Source organism: Rhodamnia argentea, chromosome 3 (assembly GCF_020921035.1).
Source record: "Rhodamnia argentea isolate NSW1041297 chromosome 3, ASM2092103v1, whole genome shotgun sequence".
Classification (NCBI taxonomy): domain Eukaryota; kingdom Viridiplantae; phylum Streptophyta; class Magnoliopsida; order Myrtales; family Myrtaceae; genus Rhodamnia; species Rhodamnia argentea.
In genome coordinates, this window is record NC_063152.1 from 16,115,953 (window position 1) to 16,142,651 (window position 26,699).

At 40.9% G+C, this 26,699-nt stretch overlaps 2 protein-coding genes across 2 annotated transcripts in view; both read right to left on the bottom strand.

Moving 5' to 3' along the window:
- Positions 1 to 26,699, bottom strand: part of LOC115730158 (tRNA-specific adenosine deaminase TAD2-like) — a 350,880-nt gene that overhangs the window by 219,493 nt on the left and 104,688 nt on the right. The window lies entirely within an intron of this gene.
- Positions 9,834 to 12,644, bottom strand: LOC125314479 (disease resistance protein Roq1-like). The gene is made up of 2 exons (XM_048276852.1): positions 12,246 to 12,644; positions 9,834 to 11,284 (listed from the first exon to the last, which is right to left on the bottom strand). Exons 1-2 carry the CDS (start codon positions 12,528 to 12,530, stop codon positions 10,370 to 10,372), a joined length of 1,200 nt encoding a protein of 399 aa, XP_048132809.1. The 5' UTR covers positions 12,531 to 12,644; the 3' UTR covers positions 9,834 to 10,369.

Sequence of the window (26,699 nt, forward strand, 5' to 3'; positions counted from 1 at the left end):
ATATTGGGCAAGTGTTTTCATCTTACCTAGATCGATCTTAGAGCGCATCGAGCAAATCCTTAGGCAATTCTTGTGGAGAGGCTCGGGTCTCGGAAGAGGTGGGGCGAAAGTTTCTTGGGACGATGTTTGTCTCCCAAAAAAGGAAGGGGGCCTTGGCATTCGCAGGTTGCGGGATTGCAATAAGGCAGCCATGCTCAAACATATTTGGGTCCTATTTACGGACAAGGAGTCCCTATGGTCCAAATGGATTCATTCTACCTTTTTAAAGAACAAAAATTTTTGGATTGCCAAGCAGCCAACCTTTTGTTCATGGGCATGGAAGAAGATCTTACACCTTCATGCGGACTTCCAACAATCCTTTAAATGGCGGATTGGCGGTGGTCATGAAGTATCCTTCTGGTTTGACCCGTGGCACCCTAGAGGACCACTCAATAAGATCTTCCTGGATAGAGACATCTATCGATCGGGCATATCCCGACTTGCCACGATGGCAGACTTCATGTCTTATTCTGGCCCTCCCTCTTATGTCTCGGCCACTATTACAGCTTGGCCGGGCCCTCTCCCCGTGCTCTCTCAAAGCAACGATCGCTTCGCTTGGATCGGTCATCCCTCGGGAGTATTTTCCATTGCATCAGCCCGAGATAACATACGTTCTCGAGGGCAAACAGGTCCTTGGCATTCCTTTATATGGGACCGTGCCCTTGCGCCTCGTCACTCTTTTCATCTATGGCTGATCACACGGAATAGGCTGCCAACCCGGGTATTACTACTAAACTATGGCCGAATTGTAGATGCTACTTGTGCATTCTGTTCATGTAGACCGGACTCTATGGACCACCTTTTCTTTGGCTACCGGTCCACCGGAAGCCTTGCTCTTTTTTAGGCAGCGAATTTTAACCTTTCTTGGTACAATAGGTCGTGGCAAGAAAACCTAGAATGGGCCATGAAATACATCTCCGGTCGGAGCTTTCACCAGTGTATTGCCCGCTTCGCCTTTGGAGCCTTGTGCCACATTATATGGAAGGAAAGGAATCATTTTCTTTTTCGGAATCAAACTCTGTTTGTGCCAACTATCAAGAAACACCTTGTGAAGGTGGTTAGGGACAAGGCACTCATGTATGAGCATATTGAAGACACCTCTAGAAACCGGAGGATGCAAGCTACCTAGGGCATCGATCCGACTATTTTTTTGTGATCGGAGGTTCGTCCTAGGTGCTTATTTGGCTGACTATTTTGGCCTTTCTTTTTGCTGTACTAGGGTATATATACCTGTGCTTTTGAACCCACGACACCCTTGCACACTTAGTGACATTGTATAGTGTCACCTTGAGTGCAAGTTTCCTTGTTGGTGTCGGGTTTCGCCTTTGTAAAGCTGCGTTTGGTTAAAGCTAATACAGTACTTACATTTACCAAAAAAAAAAAACTTTATAGCGGTGGATTCTTTGTCATCTAAGTCATAGGCTCACCATTGGCTAGCAAACTCTGCTGGCTTCATCGAAATGGCATCCTCAACCTCTGAGTAGGAGTAACTTTAGAAAATCATCTTCGAGGAATGGTTTCCATCTTTTGGTCTTCGACTCTTCGTTTTCCATTTTGTAGTTGGAGTATTTTATGTCATTAGGTTAACTTTTGTTAAAAGGCTCACTAATGAAAAAACCTTTGCTTCCGTTCAAAAAAAAAAACAAAGAAAAAGAAAAACCTTTGATGGCTTTGTCGAAAGGGCAATTCCCAATCTCCAAGTAGTCGTCTACTCTTTGCTTTTCCTTGTTTTTTTGTTTTTTTGAAGTGATCTAACAATTCAACACATGACTATTTAAACGATTCATAATTATGTGCACAACTAAGTATATAATAGGTCTAAAATTATTTCAATATTTTTTATACGCACAGTTATTAGCATGAGTACAAAGGCCTTGCTATCCTGAAGACCCATAAAACGTCCGCAAGCCCAGGAACAAATCAAGTCTAGATCCTCACCTATAATAGTAATTCTGGCATAGAGCAACTTTGCAAAAGTGGCTTTTACGACTATATCCTTGAGAAAGATTACAATTTGGGTTGTGCAATGTATATTTATATATTTGTCACCTGGGGAAATGTGAGCATATGGGTTCTTGATATGAGTGGTTGACATTGATATTTGCGGCCTATTATATAGTTTATGTCATTGATCCATCTCTATGATGCATTGACGCATTTATGTGATGCATTGACTTATGGAGAATATATGAGTTATTCTTGTTGTTTGAGAATACCCCGTTGGTATTACTTCCATAAGCATTATGCCGATATATACTTATACAAAATGGCATTAATCATTACTTGATCTCAAAGAAATAATGATGATTGTCACTTACTGAGCTGTGATTTAGCTCTCCCATTTTATTACCATTCTATGTGGCGCGGCCTAAAACGTCATTTACCAAATAAATTCTAGGAATTGAGAGTACTTGTGAATTCCTTTTGAAAATAGTGTGGATATTTTAAAATCTTGTGAATACAAATTTTACCTGATGAATAATTTTTACATGGAGTTAAATATTTATGAAATAGTAATTAAAAATAATTCTGATATGTTTTAAACCTGGTGAGCACAACCTGAAACCTATAACAAGATAAATTAGTTCAGGTTTGTGCCATCTAGACTAAAAATTAAAGTGCTATCTCAGGACCATCTTTCATCCGTAGAATTAAGGAATCCCAAAAGGTCGTGCTTGCATATTACTGCCGGATGTATTGTGGTCAGCAAGGCTCTGGCAATTGGGAGCCGGAGCCACATATTAGCAAGACACGAGAAATTAGATAGCATTATGAACTAGGAAAATTGTCAAAAAAGTCTTAAATCGTTTATGTGCGTAATGAGTCCCTGAGGTGCACTAATCATCTCGGAAGCATGAAAAATTTTTGGTCTGATCAGTCGCTTTGAGATATTTGCAAATGAAGAGCTCAAATTGAAGAATTGCTCGACCAAGAACCATATATGTTTAGTCATTCACGACAGGGATCAAGGAAGAAGATACTTCCCCTGACGAGTCTAACCAAATAGATTATCAACCATTAACTTCATCGTTTTCCTTAACCAAGGATATAATGTCCCATTTCTCAAATGGCAATCTGGCTAAGAATACGCAGTCTAGAGGAAACCTACATTTGATAAACAGAGCATCTGAAAATTGGTCAGAGGAAAAGACTGGGCATCTGAAACTCTCACCTTTTGTTTACTGGGCAAATTCTACACCTACTGGTAGCAACCTTTATATGGCTGAACACCACCACACTGAAGCAATTATACTTGGTGTCAGTCTGGATAAGTGTACCCACCATCTCCAGATGTGCAACTTATCCTAACTTCTGAATGTGCTCTTATGCAGCCAACGACCCACTACTTCCACGTTCCACTGTCATTAAGCTTTATGATCACAAAAATGCCACTGGGCCAGATTTATTTACCTGGGATGTGTGTAGATAATTCTTCAGACCAAAGATGCAACAACATATTTTACTGCGAAAAACCATTTACATATGGACAAGTGCGCTCGCGCGTGCGGGGAGAGGGGGAGATAGAGAGAGAGAGAGAGAGCGCTCTGCAATTACCGACAGCCTCAGCTACAGTCAGCTGGTTGAGAGAATTGATTGTAAAGTAGAAATAGAACGACGATTCCTGAATTCTTCTCAATAAATATGAATGAAGATGAGTGCTGGGAAGACGATAGCATTAGATTTTGAAAGAGATTTTTCGAGAAGGGTCCTTCAGGGAGATGTTGTTCACAGGCATAATGCTCGAGTTCATTGATTGATAAAAGTGAACTTTGGTTAAAACTGCACAACCGCTCTGCTATGTTCATAAAAGCCTCTTAAAGAGTGCATTTTACCATGGTCCACTGTGAAAGAACAATCATTTCCCATACGTTATCTAATGTAAATAGGTGCTAACTGCAGTATTTTAACAATCTTTCGTACGGACAATTCAGCTGGTTAAAATGGTGGATGGCTGTTCATACCGTTAAGGTTTCCACCTTCATAAAAAACTTGCAGAAGAGAAATTCTTCTGATGCCATTATACCTCCACAAAATCTGAAAGCCTCTGATCCAGAATTTCCATTACTGCAAGACAAACAAGAAAAAGCTGGAGACATTCATAAATCAAGCACACACTTTGAAGGGCAAACATAGATGAAATTTATGTGAAAGCCACCCAATATTTCTGATAATTCCACGTTTTTACCTAGCTCATCGCTTGAAACCAGAGACAGATTCCATTTGCAAAACATTTCCAAATATCAAGCAAGAGATAGTTTAGCAGACTAATTGACGAAGCACTTTGCACAAGAAGGTACATCTCAGCAAAAACAAGTTCGCCGATATAGAAATGTGCTCAACTTGGGAAGTTTACAGTTAGGTCCTAAGAATATCAATTTCAAGAAATGCCTGTACTCCAGGAAACAGGATTTCAGGCAAGTAAATTATCTCTAAAGTACAATTTACTTCAAATGACAGTAAGTAGGCTCTATACCTTGGCAAACTTCTCCCAAGAGATTTAAAAGAGGTGTTTGGGGTAGCTATGCCTTAAACCTGATGTCCTTGGAGAACAAACAATAGCTGTAAACAAGGGATACTCTGAGGCATTTAACACAGATGGGTAAGTTTCTCTTCAGAGAGATACTGGCATGGCTAATCTGATTAAGAGAAGATTTGCAAATGACTTGTATACTGATTCTGCCTAGCATGGATTTCAATCAGCTGCATCTTCCAATCATTGTATATGAACCATGTCACCATTATAACGACAGTCTCATTCTCTCTAAAATGAAACAATGCAATAATTTGGGCTAGTTCTTGAGCTCTACGCGGTGGACATTGAGCAAGATGGTACTTCATCGACTTCATCTGCAAGATGCGTCCTCCCTGTGCTTGAGCTGCTTCTTTCAAAACTAACAATTCAACAGAAAGACATTGTCTATAATCTATATTAGCTACTTTATGTACTGCTCAAGTCACAATCAAACAGATCCGTCTATTGTTTCTTACTCTTGTTTAACGTTTGACTCCAATAGTTTATCTTTGAATCGGTGCATCTCTTAGTGCCGTTTCCTTCGTTCAAGGCTTGAATCATGTTCATCCTTTGCTTGGTGCGTAGACTAAGTGAGGAAGATCGTTGTATCCTAGGGACAGGATTTTTGTCAAAACCAACTGCATTTGCAACGCCCCTATCCTCAAGCGCGCAGCATCCCCGCCATCTCGTCCCTCGGGTTAAAAGGATAGCGTCCCGGACACGCTACCAACCCATGAGATTAACTATGCATGCGGAAACGTACAATATTCCCAAACAAAATATAAGATAGGGATAGGCAAGTAAGAAAACGCATTAATTCAAAAACATGATTTTATTTACAGTCACATCATAGGTCAATTGAAATGACTCATTAATCAGCCTCATACTTCGGGGCGGGATAGGATCAACTTCGTATCTACTCCAAATAGAGCTACGTCACTCTCGTTCTTATCAACTTTTCAAGAACAATTAGTTCCATCACTTAGAACCTGAAAATAGTTTTAACAACGATGAGGTGAGATATAAATCTCGGTGAGTTAACACCTAAGCCCGATTAGGGCGTTGATACGTCCGCAAGGGTCCTATCAGTCAATCACATATCGATATATAAACATCACAATCACATGCAGCTCACTTGCTGAAATTCACACGGTATGCAATACTCAACATAATATGCCGCACATAACAACCTATAGATATCACGTCAATCGCATACGCAGACACCACACGTGGTCCGATTATTAGCAGCCATCGGCCCCAATTGCACACGATCGGTGTGACTTTACACTACAACCGGCGGTGTCTGCTGATAGGACCAGACTTCGTCCCTTACTTCCAACGACGGCATCTAATAGCTCGTGTGATTCGTATGACCGGCACGACATAACACTATCAGGAATCCCTGTAAGGACTTCGGTCCGTCACAAGTCGCGACCGGCATCCGACATTCCATGTGATCCGTACGACCGGCACGAGCATGGATTGACGGGCATCCGACAAGTCGTATGGTTCCGTACGACTAGCACAATATGAACTTGTTAGGAATAATCCATCGTGTGACCACTCAAGCATACTCAACAAATAGCTAGTTTATAATTCGCATTTAGTCAAATGCTCACGCAATATGCTCACACAACAAAACTCCATAAGTAATCACACAAATGCACATGTTATCCATGCGACCTCGCATCTGTAAATCAGGTGGTCAAACTCGGATCAATCAATCAATTTAACTAGATATTTAACCTTGTCATTCATATATTTCACGAATTGTGCACAAATAACAATTTAATAACGAACAATCAATCCAATTGCATATAAACTAATTCATTCATTTACTTAATCGCACGCTTGCCTCTAACCCGCTATTCACTCACGGTCATGCAAAATCATCCAATCGATCAACTAATTTAATCTCAATCAATCACATTTGAACTAACTTAGATAATTAGGATCATTCAACCTATATCGAGTCTCTAGCCTATCCCGATCCTAGTTAATCTAATTAAACACCCTAATAATCTAATTAAATTAATCCAAACGTAATTAACGATCTAACCAAGGATTAGAGGTTGACTCACAATCAATTACGCGAGGCGAGTACGTCGCGATCCTTGAAAATCCCTTGGCACGAGCTTCAGATGTTGCTCGGACACTTGGGCTCACGGGCTAAACTTTTCGGCCAACTTGGCCCACGGACCAGGCACAAGGCCCAGACTCTCGGCCCAAAATTCTCGGCCACGGCCTACCACATGGCCTAGGTTCTCGGCCAACTTGGCCGGACACAAGCCAGGCGCGGCCCAGGTCAAAACAGGCCCCGGTCCACGGAACTGGCCCGCGAGCAGGGCACACCGGAAACAGAACAGGGCAGGCGAAGGCAGGGTAGGGATGTTCGCGGCTGTGGCGGCTCTTTTGGGTGGTAAATGGCTCCGAGGTTGACAGTGAGGGTTTGAGGTGGTCGGGACAATTTTAGGGGACAGCCGTGGGTGGCGGAGCAGCGACTGAGAGATGAAAACAAAAGCAGAATCGCAGCACAGGTGGAGGTAGAGCAAGGTCTCCGATTTGGGCTGTTCCGGGGTTCCGATGGTGGTGGAACTTCGTGGGGCTGACGGTGGTGGCATGAGGGGGACTAAGGGAGGTGGCTGGTGGCTCTTGGTGGTTGGAACAATTGCGGAACCAAGCGGCGCAGCAGCAGGCAAAACAGAGCAGAAAACAGGGGAACAAAGCAGAAGCTTCGATTCTTGGGGCTGTTCGGGGTTCGGCGAGGGACTAAGGCGGCTCAACAGGGACGGGACAGGTGCGGAGGTGGTCAAGGGAAGGATCGGAGCTGCAGCAGGAGCGAAAACAAAGCAAGGGCAGCAGCTGCAGCAACACAGTAGAAACAGAAACAGGGCTGCAGCGGGGGAGTCGGGCTGATTCGAGGCTCCCAAGGGCTGCTGCTGCAGCGCCAGCGATGGCTGCAGGTGATGGAGGGAGTGGTGGTTGATGGGCTGTGAGGTGGTGGTGGTGTTCGGGGGCTGAGGCGTCGCACAAAGTGAAAACACAAGAAGAAAAGAAGGGTAAAGAAGAAGAAAAAGAAGAAGGGGCAGGGGAGAGTCGGCAGAGCAGTTAACGTGGGGAGAGAGAAAAATCCAGAATTTTTTTGACTAGGGAGGGGCTTAATCGATAAGGTGGGTCCACTTTCATCATTTCCCTTATCTTATAGTTCATAAATCCTAGGGTGCCACAGCATTAGATCATGAATTCTTTTGGAAGTACCCGTCTCCAAGACAGAATCATCGATACACATTTTCCGGAAATTTCAGTTCTTTCAAGTTCCCACAGCACCTAGTCTAAGAGAGGATCTTATGTGTGAAGAACGGACAACTCTCTTTGCTCCTCAATGTCAAGGTGAGGTCATTTTTTGAAGAGCATTCTCCCTACTATTTGATATGAGATCTAATTTCTAGTACGCGGTGTTGTATACTCTCAAAATTTTATGTGAAATTGCAGTCATCCTCCCTGTCCTTGCAATTTTGCAAAGTCTCTCAAACTCGCTTCCATAAACTTTAGAATTTTGCATCTCTCACTACGCCTTTTTTAATCAAGAGAGGGGAAGCCACCACGACAACCTCATATCTAATTGGAATCAATCCATATCTCCTAGCTATATGATCAAGATCTTGCATGTCCTGTATGGCTTCTAAGTAATGATTATTAATACAAACTCATCCTGCAATTCAGATGCAAATCCCACCTAACACTTAAGCCGATATGGCTCTAACAACACTAGAGCAAAAAACGGCAACTAATTTGAGAAACTAAGTGCTGCTCATTCCAGTGTGTCATGTTATTGGAACCTCAGAAGTTAATCTTTCATTAATCAGGTTTTCACTCAACATTCAAGAAGAATCCAGGGGTTTTAGCTTCTCAGCCATTTTCCTTCATAAAATCCATGGCACATAAAGATAAAAAAAGGATCCTAAACAGTTGCCAAGACCTCAGAAATCAAAATCAACAATCAGATTCTCGTGCTTTTGTCTATTGAATAACTTATGTAAACTCCGAATTTCTCATGATGTCTTTTTCATATCCACAGTCCACAGAGCGAAAGAAAAATAACTATCTGACTAGTTATCCACGGGCACAACCTATTACTCTTGGACTCCAAGTAAATACTGATTTTGCAGTTTGTAACATCGATAACCTCTGAATTCACTATCAAGCAACCACAGACAACTTACAAAGAAACACTGATTCAGCATCTCTTGAACAAATTCGACAACACTTTCTTCAAGTTTCCAGGCAATTGTAGTACCAACCGAGTCGAGTTGAAAATCCAGTATCACATCAACGTAATAAAATTCGGGCGTGCCAGGCATTACCTGATCTATAGCATGCTGCCTGAAGCCCAGAACCTCCAGAGAGAATCGTTCATTTGAAGCTACGTCACCAGTTTCCATGGTTTCAAGAACTAGTTTCCAGAAAAAGTACAAAATGATAAAACTCACGGAGAGTATTCTTGGTCGTTTATACTCCACGGGAGTTGTGCCTTCTCTTCCAATATTGACTCCACCAGCATCAAATGCACATCCCACGTCCGGACCAGAAGTATGCGCATCTGATCTTGCTCTCGTCCGACTTTTCTTCTAGAGAAATTATTTGCCCAATCCTTCTGCTGTGACTCTCCAGACACACCCTTGTCGAGCTCTCTCTACGAGGCACAGTCGCTTTCATCGTTGTGCTGGTAAAAGTGAGTAGTCACAGCATGCTATTGAAAAAAGAAAACGAGAAGAACAGGGAGAAATGCCGATCAGCTGAGTTCACTTACCTCTGAATTCCTTCCTTAGCGAGTTTCCTGATCATCCTAACAACAAAAGCAGCGAGCAAACACTGCCATACTCATCTCTGCCAATCGATTTAGAAGCTCCCATGGTCTTGGTTCGCATGCCTCGAGGGAGGACAGCTCATGAAGTACCGTTCGTCTATGTTCCTCAGTACTCATTCGACAATCTTGCAAGTCTTCCTGAGGATCTGTTTCAATCGAACTAACTTCGTGCATATGTGAACTCTTGGCTTCTAAATCGGTTGATTCAAGAATAACCTCGCTCAGTAAAGCTAGATCCATTAGCTGATTGTACAGAATCTCATTCCTTAAATCATCATTCAGTTGCTTGCATATTATTCGGAGTCCCCATTTTTTCACTCTTACATACTGTGTTGTAAGGCTAAATCGTACGTACCTCCCCTCAATTTGACCAAAATCGACTTTTCCCCATAGATCTATGGAATGATGAAGCCAAACATGATCTATTCCATTAGACAACAAACCCTGTCGTTGGGAACCCCGACTTTGGCCATTAACATGTTTTTCAATCTCCAAGAGATTGGGCCCCTGTCTATATCCATGAACAACAATACAGAGACTTAATCCAAGAAACTTATGATACAAATCCTCTGAAGCCATAAAAGATATTGAATCCCCTTCAACGGGGAGGATCCACTCTGGCATCCGGCATCCGGGAATAATAATAGAGCACTCGGGCCTCTCCTGTTATAAAGGTAGACTATTAGAAAGCACCCAAATTTGTTATTTGTATCCGAATAGAAGAATTCAATTTGAGTTTAGTAAGTAATAGTAGTGAATTCCACTTCCTACTACAGCTCTATAAATCAGTAGAGATCCAATGATTCTCACTTGAATTCATATACAAGTCTCATGCGATATAAATTATTCCCATAAAAGTACTACAGTAGACACCTCCGTTACATGCATTATGAGTGCAGAATCCCCTAATATTTGTTTGATTTTCCTTAAGCCTTCGATGTTGCATTTTCTTAAGTTTTCCAACTCCACAATGATGAGAGAGAGAGAGAGAGAGAGAGAGAGAGTCTAACCTGCGAGGAAATATCAGCCATGGCCAACCCTCTACAGACAAAATCATTCAATGAAGTCAAATGATCAGTATTCTTCAGAGAATGGTGATTTTGCGCGTCAAACAAAATAACATATGGTGGAAGCTTCGGAATCTCTCGTAATCCATCGCACCATGAAACTATCAATGTGGACAAATGATCACGCTTGTGGATGGACGTAGGAAGGCTGGTAATTTCGTTCCCATGCAGCTCTAAACTTTCTAAAAGGGGAACACAGAAAAGATTCTCAAGAAACTCGACTTCGAATAGACTACAATACCTAAAGTCTAATTTGCGTAATTTTGGAAGTCCGGTCTTCATGCCTGAATCAGCTGAATAATCGTACTTGGGGAAGGTGGTTAGCTTTTTGCACTCGTTAAGTTCCAATTCTTCTAAGTTTTGTAACTTGTAAATGCTAGACGAAAGGCTTATCAGCCTGTCGCAACCACCTAAGCACATTCTCCTCAAAGAGACAAGATATTCTATTGATGTAGGAACTTCTTCGATTGCAGTATATCTAAAACAAAGCTCTTTTAGGCCTTCGAGTTCATGTGGAATATCCGGGAACCTTTCAAAATATTCGCATTCTTCAATACGGAGAGCTTGGAGAGTTTTTGAATGGAGAATTGGAAAATAATGAAGTTTAGGGCAATCATTTATATCCACCACCTGTAACTTGTCATGATTTGCAATCGACTCATGTACTACTTCCAAGTTGTCGCAAGACTGGATCTCCAACTCCATCAGATTTGGAGTACAGGACAAGTTGGGTGTACAAACCAGCAAGCCGCATTCATAGAAACTGATGTACTTCAAGTTTTGGAAGCCCTGCGAAAACTGTGAAACCAACTTCGATAAACATTCTGAAAGGGAAAACAAGGACGTTCGTGGGATGCTGTTGCCACTTTTAAGGACTTTCATATTTAGATCAGGCGACTTGAAACCTACTATTCCGGTTGCTTTTTATTCCAAGTTACTATAAGCTAATTTTGTGAGAATTACATACCGGATTGAGGAATTACTGAACACTTAGGAACTTTACCCGGTAATCATAATATATATACATGGGTAAAGCTTTTTTTATGGTCGAGATTAAGCTGCATGGCACACGCATGAGCGCGCTTTAACCAGCAATTTAGTTTTTATGATCGCTTAACCAGACATAATTCCTATCAACATACATTTTACATTTTCTCTTCGAAAGAACTGAATAATATATACCCATGTAGTATAAAACAGATTACATACAAAAAATTTTAGACAAATATTAAAAGAATTAGGCATGATACCATTAAAAATCTCAAACAGGCAGACGCATTTATCCCAAACTGATTTTGTCTCACAAAAAAACTCAAATTGGAATACCTGAACCAAATCTATTCTTCGTTAGTAGACAAGAATAGTTTTGGCAAAATTATGCCATGGGTCATGTTGTGAAGTTATTAGAAAGTAAAGTGAAGTGTCACATAATTAGAGTGCGGATGCCAACCACATGACAAATCTTGAAATATCATTCACTTTTCACATATAGTTATAACATCTAGTTGTATTGCACGTCTTATCAACAAAATGTTCCCATTAAATATTAGAATGGTTCGCTCAATTCTTCAAATCCAAATTTCGCTGCACTTAAAAAAGTTTCTAACGCCTGTAGTTACAGTCATTTTAAGAGAAATGGCAACATGGTTTCTAAAACAGAGGAACACCACGTCCTGTGGTGTACTCGTACATAAAACACGCCTACCCATGCAGAAATGAGGTTAGATAATAAAAAATGTCAATGTAGGTATATGCTCACCTCAAATTGTTTTGGCTCTCCCAGCATTCTGCCTCCGCTGACATCAAGTACCACTAATTTATTTGGACCAGAGGAAAATTCTGGAATCCAGGGAATGCATCCAGCCCATTCCAAATATCTTAGCTGATTAGGAAGACATACAGGACCTTGGAAAGAAACATTGCGCAAGATAAGCAATTTCAACTTTCTCGGTTTAGTAAAAGCATCGGGACCAATACATATCTCTGTCCGCTTAGGTAACTCCAACACTATGGCTTTGACAGCACAATCTCTCTGTATATACATGAATATTTAGGTTATGCATATTCATTAATTATAGTCAAAGATAAGAAGCATAGATTTGATTGTGCTTGCAAGTCTTACCATGTTGCATGATAGAACATCAAGAACATCATCATACGGCCATAGCTTCTTTGTGTCTCCCGGGATCATCATCACATCCTTGTTTCACGATATCCATACCCATCAATTGGATCAAGTCATGCATTTGTAGCCTTCCTAGCTCAATGTATATCAAGGACCTCTTAATAAGAGTATCAAATCCTGCATTTGTTTGAAGATCGCAACTGTCTAGAACCTTTTTTGTATACTCTCTTGCTCGCCCCTTAAAGAAACAGGCAATGTGGAGAAAGATCTCTCGCTCATCTTTATCTAGTCCATCATAACTCACTTTGAGCACATTATTAATCTTTTTGTCAAGGTTCTTGGAAAGCTTCTCTAGTATGCTTTCCCATACAGCTTCTGTTGTACCACGTAATAAGGAACCCAACACCACAAGTGCTAAAGGAAGGCCTTTAGCATGATTCAAAAAACCATGCACTAGATCTATCCTGCCTTGTAATTTTTGGTATGTCGGAAAAGCATGCTTTCTAAGTAGCTCACGAGCTCCACCGTCATCCAGCACTTTAACTTCATACACATGCACATCATCCCAATCTAACCCGGGAGTCAGAAAATGGCTATCTCTTGTAGTAACGAGGATCCTGCTCCCCCTGCCAAACCATTTGGCTTTTCCCGCTAAAGCACGTAATCGTTCCTCGTCTTCCACATCATCAAGGATGACAAGAACTCTTCTTTGACAAAGTCTAAGTGGTATTAGACTTTTACCTCTAGCGACATCGCACACCACTAATCTTTGTGGCGGTAATAATATATCATTCAGTAATTGTTCTTGCAAAGTAACTAAACCCATACAATCCTTTGATTTTTCTCGAACATTTGCGAGAAAACTTGAACCGTCAAATTTTTTGGAAATATCATTATAAATGGCTCTCCCTAAAGTTGTCTTTCCTATGCCTCCCTGTCCCCATAATCCCACCATGAGAACACCCTTAGACTCAAGGTTTAGCATTGATTTCACCTCAGCCACTCGGGACTCTATCCCAACCGGATGCTCAGCAACTTCTAAAGGTGTTTGGCTTAGGCGATTTGAGATGTCCTTCACAATTTCTTGTATAACATTTGACTCATCATCTCCGGCAAAAAGGGTAAAAGGAAGTTTTAGCATCGTTTTAGCAATTGGAATAAGCAAATAACAAGCAATCACCAGCCAAAAGTGACAAAGCAGTGCATCTCATTTTCAAATAATTACAGCCAAAAGAAAATGTATTCCCATCGAGTCAAATTTGAACTCCGAGAGCTCAACACCAATCAAAATATGTAGCTGTCTTCTTAAGTGATTCGTGTACTTTTGCTTTAGATGTGACGATTCACTTATTCTTCGTTTCGACTCTCATGTGATTTAGGACTTTGAACGATGGTTAAGATTTTGATTCCAAAACCACTAAATTCCTCGAAAGCACGATGTTATTGTTTTACGTGGCCTGCACACGCTAATTAATCCTGTACGAAACCTTGTGAACCTTCTTATTCCTTCAAACAAATGGGGGTAAGGGCAATAACACTACTTAACATTCTGCCCATTTGACAAACAAGTTTGGACATTCTATTTTGATCAAATGAGTCAATAAATTTTTCAGCCGATGAAGTGCTAGTGTCCATGTTTAATTATTGGAAAAGCCACGCGTCTGTTTTATGGATAGCCACGTGATTTTTTGAACTCAAAATGCCACCTGTAACTAGTTTGTGAAATGGTTGGCCAAAATCGAAAATCTATAGAACTCAAAGTGACTAAAATGAAATGTGAAGACCTCAAATAGCCCATAACTAAATAAATAAAAAATTATCACACTCGTAAAGAATAGTTTCATATACAAAAGATGGAACCCTTTCTACTTTCTACTTACCCATCATTCAAAGTCCACCCGATCAAGTTACCAGCGTCCGAAAGAGCTTTCTTCCATCTCTCCATTTTCTCCGAATGCTAGACTCGTGCTTAGCTAGGCCTCGTGCATAACTCGCTCTCCCCCCTCTCACTTCTTTTGGGTCTACTTTTCTAAACACTGGTAGAACGATGAGGTCATTTTGCTCCTTGCACTCCATAATCTTGGCCAGCTCTTCCAAGCACCACCACGAGAAAGCATAATTCTCAGAGAAGACGATGATCGCGATGCGCGATTCTTCGATGGCCTGCATGACCATCGATATTTTATCTCCCTTCCACAGTTCCTCGCTATCTCGAAAAGTGCGTATTCCACCCTGGATTAACGCCGTGTAGAGATGGCCGACAAAGTTTTTACGCACGTCCATGCCTCTAAAACTCAAGAAGACTTCATAAGGCCCTCTGGATTTCGATGAAGAAGCCATTGCTACGATGGAGTTCAACTATCAGAAAAGACTGTGGGCTTAAGATTTGATAGAGTGTTTTCCTATGAAGCACCGGGCGCGTCGGTATCGGACACAGACACGCGTCCGACACGCGTTGCAACGCCAGCGACACGCGGCGGACTCGCGAGTCGGAGAGGAAGGAGGGCGGTGAAAATGGAGATCTGAAACTACGAGATCAGGAGGAGAAGGGGAGGAGAATGTCTGCGTCTCGCCATGAGCCAGCGACAGTGGAGGAGGAGGGCGGAAAGACCGCGGATCTGGAGGAAGGGAGGCAGCGAGCGAGCCAACGCTAGAGCGAGCAGCGAGCGTCCCGAGCAGTGAATGGGTTTTGTGTGCGCCGGAGTAGAGAGCGAACGAGCGACGGAGGACCAGAGCAAGAGAGCGCCGGAGGAGAAACGAGGCAGCCAAAATCACGGTGGTTGTCGTTGCTTCGTTCACTTGGCGATACAGAGAGGTGAGGCCTGTGTGTTCAAAAGGAAAAGAGAGAGAACAGAAAGCCTGGGGAAGAGGCGAGATGAGAGACGAGCGAGGAGAGAGAGTGTGGGGGAGTGTGAGATTGTTTTTTTTTTTTTTTGCATTAAAAGCTGTCAACTCACTCGCACCAACCGGACCTCCATCCAACGGCTCTCCTTCCATCATCATCCATCTCCTTTCATTTTTGACCTCGTCGCCCTCCCTCTCATCATTTTCAAGCCTTACACGATCTTCAACAGGTCTTCACCTGTCACTCCCAAAAAAGAAAAGTAGGGAGCGGGGATTAATTAGGGCAAATCATGGATAAATGAATTCCCTGCCGTGTAACGTGACTAATAATTGGTGTGTTTGGCTTCTTTTTGTGTATTTGTTTTTTTTATATAAATTTTTATTTTGAAGGAAAATGAAATTTGCCATTGCCATAGAAGTGGTGAATAGTGTTTTTAATGTAAATTCAATCTAACCTTTTTTTGTTATTTATTTATTTGTGAAATCATAAAAATAATAGTTAATATAAAACGTGTCTCAACGTGTTAAAATTCTCTATTTTTTGAAAAATTACATGTCGACGTTGTTGATACCTGATTTTTAATCAATTTTTCTTTAGAAAAATTTTCAAAAATTCATAAAAATTTTGAAAGTCTTAGCCAAGCTTAAGGATCCATTTTTGAGCAAAAATTATTGTTCGGTATTTTTCACAATTTTTGATATTTTTGGTATATTAGAAAAATACCCATAAATTACAAAAAATAGCATTTTTGGCCTCCAAAATATGGGAAAATATCCAAAATTTTTATTTTAATTCCCTCTTCATTTTGGTCATTGAAAAATTGGAAAATTCAACTTGAGGTCACATGAGTTTTCGCAAATGTGGACCTAAAATTGAGCCAAAAAAATCATTTGAGGTTTTTCTATTGTTTTTCTTACTTTGAGTCGGTTATGACATTTGATTCATACACCTTTAATTGCATTTTAGTTCAATCAATTTCAATTTTTGAGCAGATGACAAATTATGCTTATTTGCATTTCCAATATAGTACGCGATTTTCTATTAGTGTCAAATTGATCATTTTAAAGTGAACCCATGCACATGTGAACCTTGACCCATAGGTTCTTCGGCATTTTAAACACATTGGTGAGGTCAGATTGAGATGAACCAATATTTAAGAGCCCTAATTGAACACATTTTACATTCGAACTAATCTTGAAATTTAGGGATTTTTTGCTAAATTGAACCAATTTTTCCCAAACTTGTCACCATGGTAACATTCGTTTTGCCAAAACCAATTTTGGGCTTAAATATGCAGAAACTGGTCAAATTGGTGTTGAATTAGACACACACATAAAAGCAATAAAAAAAAGAAGAAGAAGAGAGAAAAGAAAAAAAAAAGGACCAAGTTAACTAATTGACCAGGTCAACCAAAAAGAAACTCGCGCACACCCAGAACCATTAATTGGTTCTCTTTCCATCGGGCACAGGAGACCATCTTCCCTGTTCATCTCCTTTAGCTTTTCTTCGCATGCAGGAAATGCCCAAGGAAGCAACAAAAGGGAACGCCAAATTGGCACTACCCAGACTTAAAAACGGAGACTACCATAATGCCCACAGGTTCCCGACTTCAGCGGGCTAACTAAAAACTGGCCGTGCACGTGCAAACGGAGGGAGGCCAACACAGAAAACGAACGATAACAAATCCGGAGGGAGCATTCGGGGAAGGGACTCCAACAACTGGGCTCTATAACAAAAAAGGGGGGCACGGTTTCGCGACTCTGAACATCTAGAGAAAGAGAGAGAGAGAGAGGAGGGGGCATCGGAAAGTTCTCAGGCTCGCCATCACCAAGGACAGAGTAGAAGCTTTGAAGCTTCGGCGGCAACGATACAGAGCGAGACGAGCCACGAAATCGGTTCCGCGAGCTTAGTGGAGTCCATACGAGGAGCTCGAGCCCAATCGAGCGTCATCTCATCATCGGAAAAAGTGAGGCCAGTTTCGATCCACCCTAGCTCGCGTTAATGGCAACTTGCGATTGGGACCATGATTCTTCAAACTTTTTGATTCAGATTACTCCTCATTCTTTCCTGCTCACGTACGTGCTCTCTTTTTGCTTTATTGTCGCATATATCTCATTGTCAACATCCTTGAACCCCGGACACGTCACAAATGAGTGACCTCACCTCGAACAAAACCGAACTGCGATAAGCTACAGGTAAGTTCTCTTGATCCTCATAGGTATTGCTCATAGGTTCTGGTGGTTTGGTTGTTCTTGAATGTGTGAGTTTAAGTTCGTCGCCGGAAAACGCTACTGTGCGGGTTGATCCAGGTTAGTTCAAGCGATTTTTCTTTGTTGTATCCAATTTATGTACGTTTATGGAGACTAAGGATTCATTAGCTGTTGAAACGGAAATAGTTTTCACTAGTTTTAGGTTCGGTTTGTGACTTCCAGCGAAGCGCCGGCGATTACGGCGAAGTATTGACCGATCAATGAGAGTTGACCCGGTCAACGACTACGCGGCGTTGACGTGGCAGCCACGTCAGTGCGGTTGGTTACAACATAAATAACAAAAAAATCAATCTGACGGCTGAAATAATGCCACATGTCGCGATCTCTTTTTTCGAAAATTAAAAATGATTTTTTTAACATATTCAGATTTTCCTAAAAAAAAAAAGGATTTTGTGATCGCGCAGCCCGGGTTTGGCCGCGTGTCACATTGCTGATCGTTGGATCAATTTATTTAAAATTCAGATAATAAAGAAAAATCATTTTTGGAATAAAAAAATATCCCCGATCGGACGGTTGTGGATTAGCCACGTCGTCCGATCCCGACCATAGATCTAATCTCTAGATCGGAGGGTCGTGGATTAGCCACGTGGCCCATTCGAGACCTTAGACCATGATTCTTAAAACGTATATATATACTGTGAAAAAAATTGTGCGTAGGTTAGTTTAGACTTTAGACAACATGAATTTTGACATACACAAAAAAAGTCAAAGAAAAAGTTTCCTTTGCCACCTTGATTACATTGTGCGAAAATCACTCTTTTAACGTATCATAAGGCGAGGCCAAGTGTGACTTCGACCAACTAATCATCTCTTGGCATGTGTCGCCATTTTGGTGGTCGGGTATATGTTCCGTAGATAGATGCAAAGTGTTCAACCAGTGACTTAATTATTGACAAATCATCAATGTGATGGTGCCAATTTAAGCATTGACAGGATTGTCGGGGTACATATTGATTTCCTAAGGAATTGTAAACCAAGCTGTGGTTTCTAGCTCTAGCATCAACAAGGGGCCGTTTGTGGGATACCGAGCAAATCGCTGGGTTGTTCTTCCTAAGGAGAATCTCAAATGTCATTATACATGTGACAATTTGGTAGACAAGAATTTGCAACATAGTATGAGTATTTTTCTCAATTATGTGCACAAAATTATTGCATAACAAACACCCTTTTCTATGTATATTTATTTACCACTCACGAATACGATACGAAACCTTATGTATCTCAGCAAATTAGAACTTCTAATTTTGATTTGTATTCGTCAATCTCAAATGCCAGAGTACATAACCTGGAGAGTGACTCCTATAATTACATTTCTGGATATGTTAATGTAATTTTGCAGCACGTTACTCCTAGAAAATTAGGCATATCTACCACATGCATGTGATAGAAAAGTACGACATCACCACATTAAAATTGGAGTTGAGAGAGTTGTCACGCGCCCACACGCGCTTCTTCTGCACGTGGGATTTTCCTTGCATGTGCCTACGGTCTTCTTCAACCTCTGTCCGAGTTGTTCAACCCGGTTTCTACCCGATCTTGACCCGTTACAGACCTCTTTTAAAATGCAGCAAATTTGACTCTTTTAAAGCACAACTAAGCCGCCATTTTGAAATTAAAGCTGCAAAATGACGGAAATTGTTGTGGGCAGCATGATAATGAAGCCAATTGGACAATATAATAGGAAATAAACATAGTAGAATCAATATACATCGTCGAAAAGAACTTCCGACCTGATTTGGAGGATTAATTAGTGAAGTTGTCGAATTCCATCATATGATTTTCTGTTCACTTTTGCATACCAAAATCTTCAAGTTGGAAATTCTTGACGCACATATTAAATTAGGGCACCAAATTCAGAGTATAAGAATCGTTACATTGGGTAACAAAGGCCACAAATTAATTGTCCAAAATAACAACCAAAAAGGTCAAATTGGCAAATTGCAAAATAATATATTTCGCTTGTCATATCTTTAACTTTCATCTCTCTGACTTTTTCTTTATCTTTTTGCAAAGTGCGGAAGTCGAACCCCACACCTATGATACTAGCATCCCCACCTCCAATCCCCTTACTAGCGGGGCCGTATGTCTATTGGCATATTTCTAGTTCACATGCCCTTCAATATTTGAAATTCTCACGGCATAGACCGAGTTATAACATGAAATTTGCCAAGAAGATTTACCATAGAGCAAGTAACTAAATCCCATATCGATATATAAAATAATCAACTAAAAGATGTAATAGTTTTTCGACGTAGACTACATTAATTGAGATTGATATTTACTGTTTTACATTGTTGCTTTAATAAGGTAAGATATAAAGATTTTTAATTAGTCTAATATGGGACTAACTTGTGTGGGCTAATTAGAGTACGACCTATGATGAGTGAGTACGTGGTTGAAAACTCTATAACTAGTGTTCAAGTCTCTCATTTAACCTTGATGCACAAAGAACCCCACTTAAGAAGCAGATTCAGAATTTAATCGTTAGAGGCAATCTCATTGACCCAGTGATATAGATGGCGATAGAGGATGAGTTCTAGGCATCGCTATTCCACATCAAGACCAATGGATTCCAAATCGGGCACGCAAATCCATTTTCCCTCATTATTGTGTTCTAGATTTTGACTATATAAATATTGGGTGTCGTCTTACACGACTAACAAAAGAATCGAATCTGCGAACTCGCCAATAAACCGTGAAATACATGCACTATACATGTAATTACATCGAGATTATGCAACAAGTAAATTCCGAACCCATATATAGCTGCTCTTATACCAGATGTAAGAAACTCAATGATGTAAAAGTCATGTATAGAATTTACAATAGCACTATGGATAAAGCCATACAAATTACGGATTAGGCTTACCTCTCTTTCTCCTACCTTAGACGATGTAGGTGGACAAAATTAGCTGGCGAATGGAGGCCATAACCTATTTATGTAGCATATTTTAATGGACTCCTCCATTGCAGGTCGCTGTTAAAACGATGGTCTTCACTGATCGGCCAACCACATCGTTACCATAATGGAGATATACTAAGCCCAACACAATGTGATCACACAACCATGATTGGGCCAAACAACATTCTCATGTATTTTGTAACAGAGCAATTTTTGAGGGACCAAAATATTATGCAATTAATGTTAGCCCCCATTTTTACAAAAATGTCGAACACATTATTGTCCAAAATTACCATCTTCCTGTTTGTGTTAAACTATGGGTCTTTGAGACAAATGTTTTGGCATTTTCGAATGTTTTAAAGATTGGTCCATCTTATAAATTTATAATCAGTACTAGCAAGAAAGAAATCAAAAGTCGACATTTTATAGCCGGAAGAAAAAAGGTCTCCCGTTCAGGATTGAACAATACTAAAAGCACACTCGGGGAAGAAGCAATTGCCATTTTTTTTTTTAATTGAGCCAATTGCCTCTGTTGACCAAGCAAAACTTTGAGATTTTCATGTACTCTTTGGAGCCACCACTTGACTACCTAAAACAATCATGATCCTCACGCGACCAATCGGATCATTGAGATTTTCTCGCAATTTTATGCTAGGCAAAGTCAACAATGATCACCACATTAACTGACTCTACAACATCATATATTCCAGTGTTTAGGACATAATTGGAACACTCAAGAAACTTAAAGCCAGTCAATGCATTCTTTGCTAGGAAATCCATGCAAATTATGTACCACTTTTATCATCATTAGGGATCACACATGATATAGTCCGAACTCTGGAGCTCAGACACATCAATAGCATGCCTAGAATTAACTCAAAATTTCTGAAAACTTTAAAAAAGAAAAGAAAAAATCAAGCAGATTACAGAATATTTCAATGACAAAATTAGCATTAGAAAAGTGATGCTTATATAGAGTTATGCCGTAAATTATCTAATAATTAAATTAAAAGCACGAAATGAACTTGTGATTGTAGTTGCAATCCTCGATGAATACATGACAATCTGGGCAAAAGCTGATCTGGACAAGAATCGAGCTTCTTCTCTTAGGCCCCTTGAGGAAATTATGTGATTGGAAAAGCAATAAATGGCACATGCATTGTTAGTTAGAGCGGACATAATCATTTAAAGCTACTTTATGGAATGATAGATGTTTAACTACATCCTTTTATCACAAAATAGAATTCTAATCATCGTCACTAATTCACAAAAGTATCTCTACTAAAACGGATTTTTGAACATACTATGATTAAGAAATGTTTCAACATCTTGTGACAACATAATTAAGCATTTCTGACGTCACACAAATAGGAGAATATCTTATTGTGCTGGAATCAACACCAATTATGTCATGTCCAGATTTGCGCTTTGCATGTAGAATACAAAGAGTCGGAAAATTATAGTTCAAAAGTAAACCATGCCATTCCCTTTTATATGCAGCCCACTTGTTATATGCACAAGTAGCTGGCAATCATTCAATATGCAAAAGAGTTGCATCATAATACCATACATGATGTCCACTAGTTGTGCAAAGCCAAGACAGGATTCAACCGGAAGAACCAATGCACGCAGAGTAACCCGGGACCTGTAAGTCTTTGGAGATGAAATCCAAATATTAGCATTCAGTATTTCTCTATAATACTTAAGCAAATCATAGACTACACAACGTCATAAACAGCAAATGAATGGAAAAGGAGGGAAAAATGGCAAAGAGAAATGATATTCAAGCAAACAAATTATTTCAAGGCCTTCTTTTCATGACGTAATGAGTTGCCAAAACATACTAATTGTCTCAGAAGCATGAAAAGGTTATGGCTCGATCAGTCTGTCGAAATATATGCCACCGAAGAGCTTAAACTGGAGAACTGCTCGACCAATAACCATATATGTTTAGTAATTCACGATGAGGATCAAGAAGATACTTCTATCAACTAGTCTAACCGACGGGTTAGCTATTAAGATCTCGCACTTAGCCTTTTTTTTTTTTAACCAAGGACATGACGTCCCATTTCTTAATTGGTAATCTGGCTAAGAATGCCCAGCCTAGAGGAAAAACCTACATTGGATAAAACAGGGGTATCGAATGAGAATGTTGTTATGACGGTGATTATGTTCTTGAGCAAATTCTATCCCCATTCACGGCAACCATTGTATGGGTGAACACAGCTCCACCGAATCAACTATTACTTAGGGAGCATTTGATCCGGAATTTGGAAACATCCATAAATCATGCAGACACTTAAACGGGGCAACAAAGATGAAATTTCTGTGGAAGCCACCCAATATTTCTAATGATTCTGGATTTTCACCTAGCTCACCAGCTTGAAACCCAAAACAGATTCTATTTGTATAACACGTCCAAATGTGGCCATTGTGAGAAAAAATGTGCCCAAGAAGCCGGTTCTTACATCTTAAAAGGCAATTCAATGCTCACCATTCATTTTTATACCAATTAAGTATACCAAAGTCTAGCTACATACGGCCTAAGGAAACAAAGTTAGGAGGAAAAAATATTGAGTATAAAAGTCGCAAATTCTCAAGCATGCATGCCTGCATACAAGCAATTCAAGAGAAAATCAGCATCAAGTGTCCAGCGGTAAAAATATTCAGTATCAATATGCAGCTACGAATTGAATAAACGCATGTCTAATATCTATGTAATCAGAATCCCGCAAGTCCTGTACAATATACGGGTCACAAAACTCCTAAATAATGATTATTACAACGTATTGGTCCTGTAATTCAGATGCAAATCCCACCTAACTGTTGAACTACATGTCCCACAGAGGCTTATCTTTCATTATATAGGTTCCCACTAAAACATTCAAGAAGCTCCCAGGATTCAACTGTCAAACAACCTCTCCTAATGGCTTGCTGTCGCGACCCTCCCGGAAAAAAAAATTTAGCCGTTACGCTTCACTAAGTTTCCAGTTGTAAAAAGGGTTAACGAGCCGATCCCGTTTTCCATGAGATAGACCCCGGTTGTCGGCGGGATCTTTTCGGGATCGCGAGCCTCTCCCAAGACCCATTGCTCGAGTCGCGATGTCGGGTAAAATTTTTTATCGAAATCGACCTTAGTGTGGTCATGTGGCATGTGCAAATTTGTACATGCAATTGGAGTCGCCACCGATCGGTTTATTGGAAGGTACGATCGGAAAACCTTACCGAACGGTCGGGAGAAACCGTTCGGTTCCGCGAAAACCGGAGATTTTTGGGTCCGGGGACTTGATTACGCCAAGATTCACAATGACGCCCTTTCGGTTACCGATGTCGAGTGATTTTCTAACCTAAGAATTCATGCGGATGCGATATCGGGCGAGGTAGGCTCTAACAATTCTAGGTATTCATGCAAATGGGAATTTTCTATCCCGACAATCACAATCAAAAATTTAATATGCAATCGGAGCAATCAAAGTCAATCCAGACAAACAATCAAGGTCTCACAAGTCTAAAATGGCCCTATCGGCCCACACAAAAATCGAAATCGGGTTTCGGGATGATTTGGCGAAAATTTGGGACGGAAGGTCCGGAAGGGTAGAATGGTCATTTTTTGGGGTTTGGGACCCGAAAATCACAAAATTTCGGTTTGGCCAGTTGAATGTGGCCATTTCCTAATTTTTGTGATTTTATGGAATTTTTCTAATTTTTCCTTTTTTTTTGGAATTTTTATTTATTTTCTAAAAATGTTGGGAATTTTCCGGATCGACACGAATCGACCCTCAAAGTCTCAAAATTTTTCGATCCAGACTTTATGAGTCCCGAATCGATCTAGGAATTTTTAGAAATTTTTGTGAAAATCTGGGAATTTTTATGAATTTTCTAAGTATTTTTACAATTTTTTTTTGGAATTTTTTGGAATTTTATTTTTATTTTTTATTATTATTTTTTTATTAATAAACCGGACCGGGTCAACCGGTCAACGGCCGGTCAACCCGGTCCGACCGCCCGCTGACTCGAACGGTATCAAAACGGTACCGTATACGTATTTATACTATACTTTTTGATTTTCCGAAATATTTTCTAATATTTTAATATAAAGAAAATGAATGGACGGCCGAGATCAATCCGGGAATTGATCTCGGCCGTCGACTCGCGCCATGGCAAGAACGACGACGTCTCGGCCCTTTGCACAAAACGGCACCGCATTTACCCGGTCGAACGGACGGTCACGATCCGCTTTGCATCTAATCTCAACCATTGGTTAGCCTATGATCGAAACGACGCCGCATTGTCCAACAAATAAACGGCCACGATCTGCTCTCAAATCTAATCTAGACCGTTCATTCTACCTAGACTAAAAACGACGACGCATAACCTAGGCGAAAACGGCGCCGTTTCTTATTTTTGGATTTTTTGCCTAATATACTAATATTCGAAAATACAAAAAAAAAAGATCTAACGGTTCTAAATCAAACCTAACTATTTATCCTAACCGTTGGATCAAGGTCGACTCGGCCTCTTCGCGCCAACGACGAAGCCGAGTCAGCAATGACCTGGACCACTCGGCGCACGACACCTGGACTTTGACCCGTTGACCGCGCCACGTCATCTTCGTCTTCCTCATCGCGACGACCCGAAATGAACGGCCGAGGTTCCTTCGGCGAGATCTAACGGTGAGATCTCGCCGGAATGACCTCCAACCAACGCGATTCGACTTGCCTCAACTCGCATATTAACATATCTCGGAATCACAGCATTTCATTCACCGGATTGCAAGCATCAAGTCAAACACAGAACGGCAACACGAAGTTCAATCTCAAAGCACAGAGCATAACAATCCAATTATATCAAACGGAGGCTCGAGAAGAAGTTGAGAAAGCTTACCTCGAGCTCTGATTGAGCTCGCGAGGGCTAAGATGGCCCGGCCAGTGCTCGACCAGACCGTGTGATGTTGGAGGCTCGACTCGGGGGATTTGGACAAAATCGATGCGAAAACAAGATGCGATCATGGTCGGTGATAGTTAAGGACAAAAACGCACACTCTAATTGACGGGATTATACTCGCGAAGATGAGAAGCCATTGATGCACAGTGAAGAAATTGAGAAGGCGACTTACCGATTTTAGACGTGTTGGGCTGATCTGGCGGTTGCGATCGCTTCTCCTCGGCTCCGGTGAACTTCTGAACTTGATCGCCGGCTCTGATTTGCTCTGGATCGATTGGGCGAGGACCTCACAGTGTTCGCCTGAATTCTCGTCAATGGAGGTCGACGAGAACTTCTCTCTCTATCTAACTCACTCTCTCTCTATTACGTTTAATCTCACGAACCGAATTAGCCTCCCCTCGGTTCGGGAATCCTCTTGGCCTTTTATACCCGGTTTTCAAAATTTTGGCGCGTCGGGGAGAGATTGCCGACTCATCTCGCACGTGCAATCACGCGGATTATGGTCGCCGGACGGTGACGGAGTTGGTCGAATTCCGTCCAAGACCGTCCCGGCGTCCGTTAAACCTTAAACGAGCATGAATTGCTCACGGTTGCATTATGTTGACTTTTTCCCTTGCCGTAGCTTTGACTGGCTCGCCGGAGCTCCTCCGGCGACCATTGATCGTGAAACAAGTCCTAATCGACAGGTATTGATCCCATGCACAAAACGCCTAAGGTAATTGATTTGATTAGGCTCGAATTGGCTTTCGATTTCACGATCAAAGTTCACCTTCGAAATCTGCAAAATCACGCAAGTCACCCGAGGAAGATGATATCAGTCTCGACCGGTTCGACCGGTCCGACCGGTGATCAGACCGGTCCGAACAGGTTCAGCGAGTAAAATTCCTAGAATTTTCAAAATTAATCAAAATTGAGTGGGAATTTTTGCAATTAAATCTCAAAATTGGACTTAAGGGCCTATATATTATCTAGAAATGCAATTTTTCCCAAAATTTCTCATCAATTTATACGAAATCCCCAAATTTTCCAAAATTGCCGATTTAGGGAAAAGTTCAATTGAAGACCAATTCGATCAAATTGGACCACGAGACCCATGCCAAATGATTCAGAATGTGTAAAAACCTTAG

Bases quoted from the DNA above. Each gene is read 5' to 3' on its own strand.
- LOC125314479 (XM_048276852.1), bottom strand. From the start codon at position 12,530: ATGTATATACAGAGAGATTGTGCTGTCAAAGCCATAGTGTTGGAGTTA. The intron at 11,285-12,245 runs GTGAGCATATAC...TTGGTTTCACAG, and splicing joins GAGAGCCAAAACAATTTGAG to TTTTCGCAGGGCTTCCAAAA.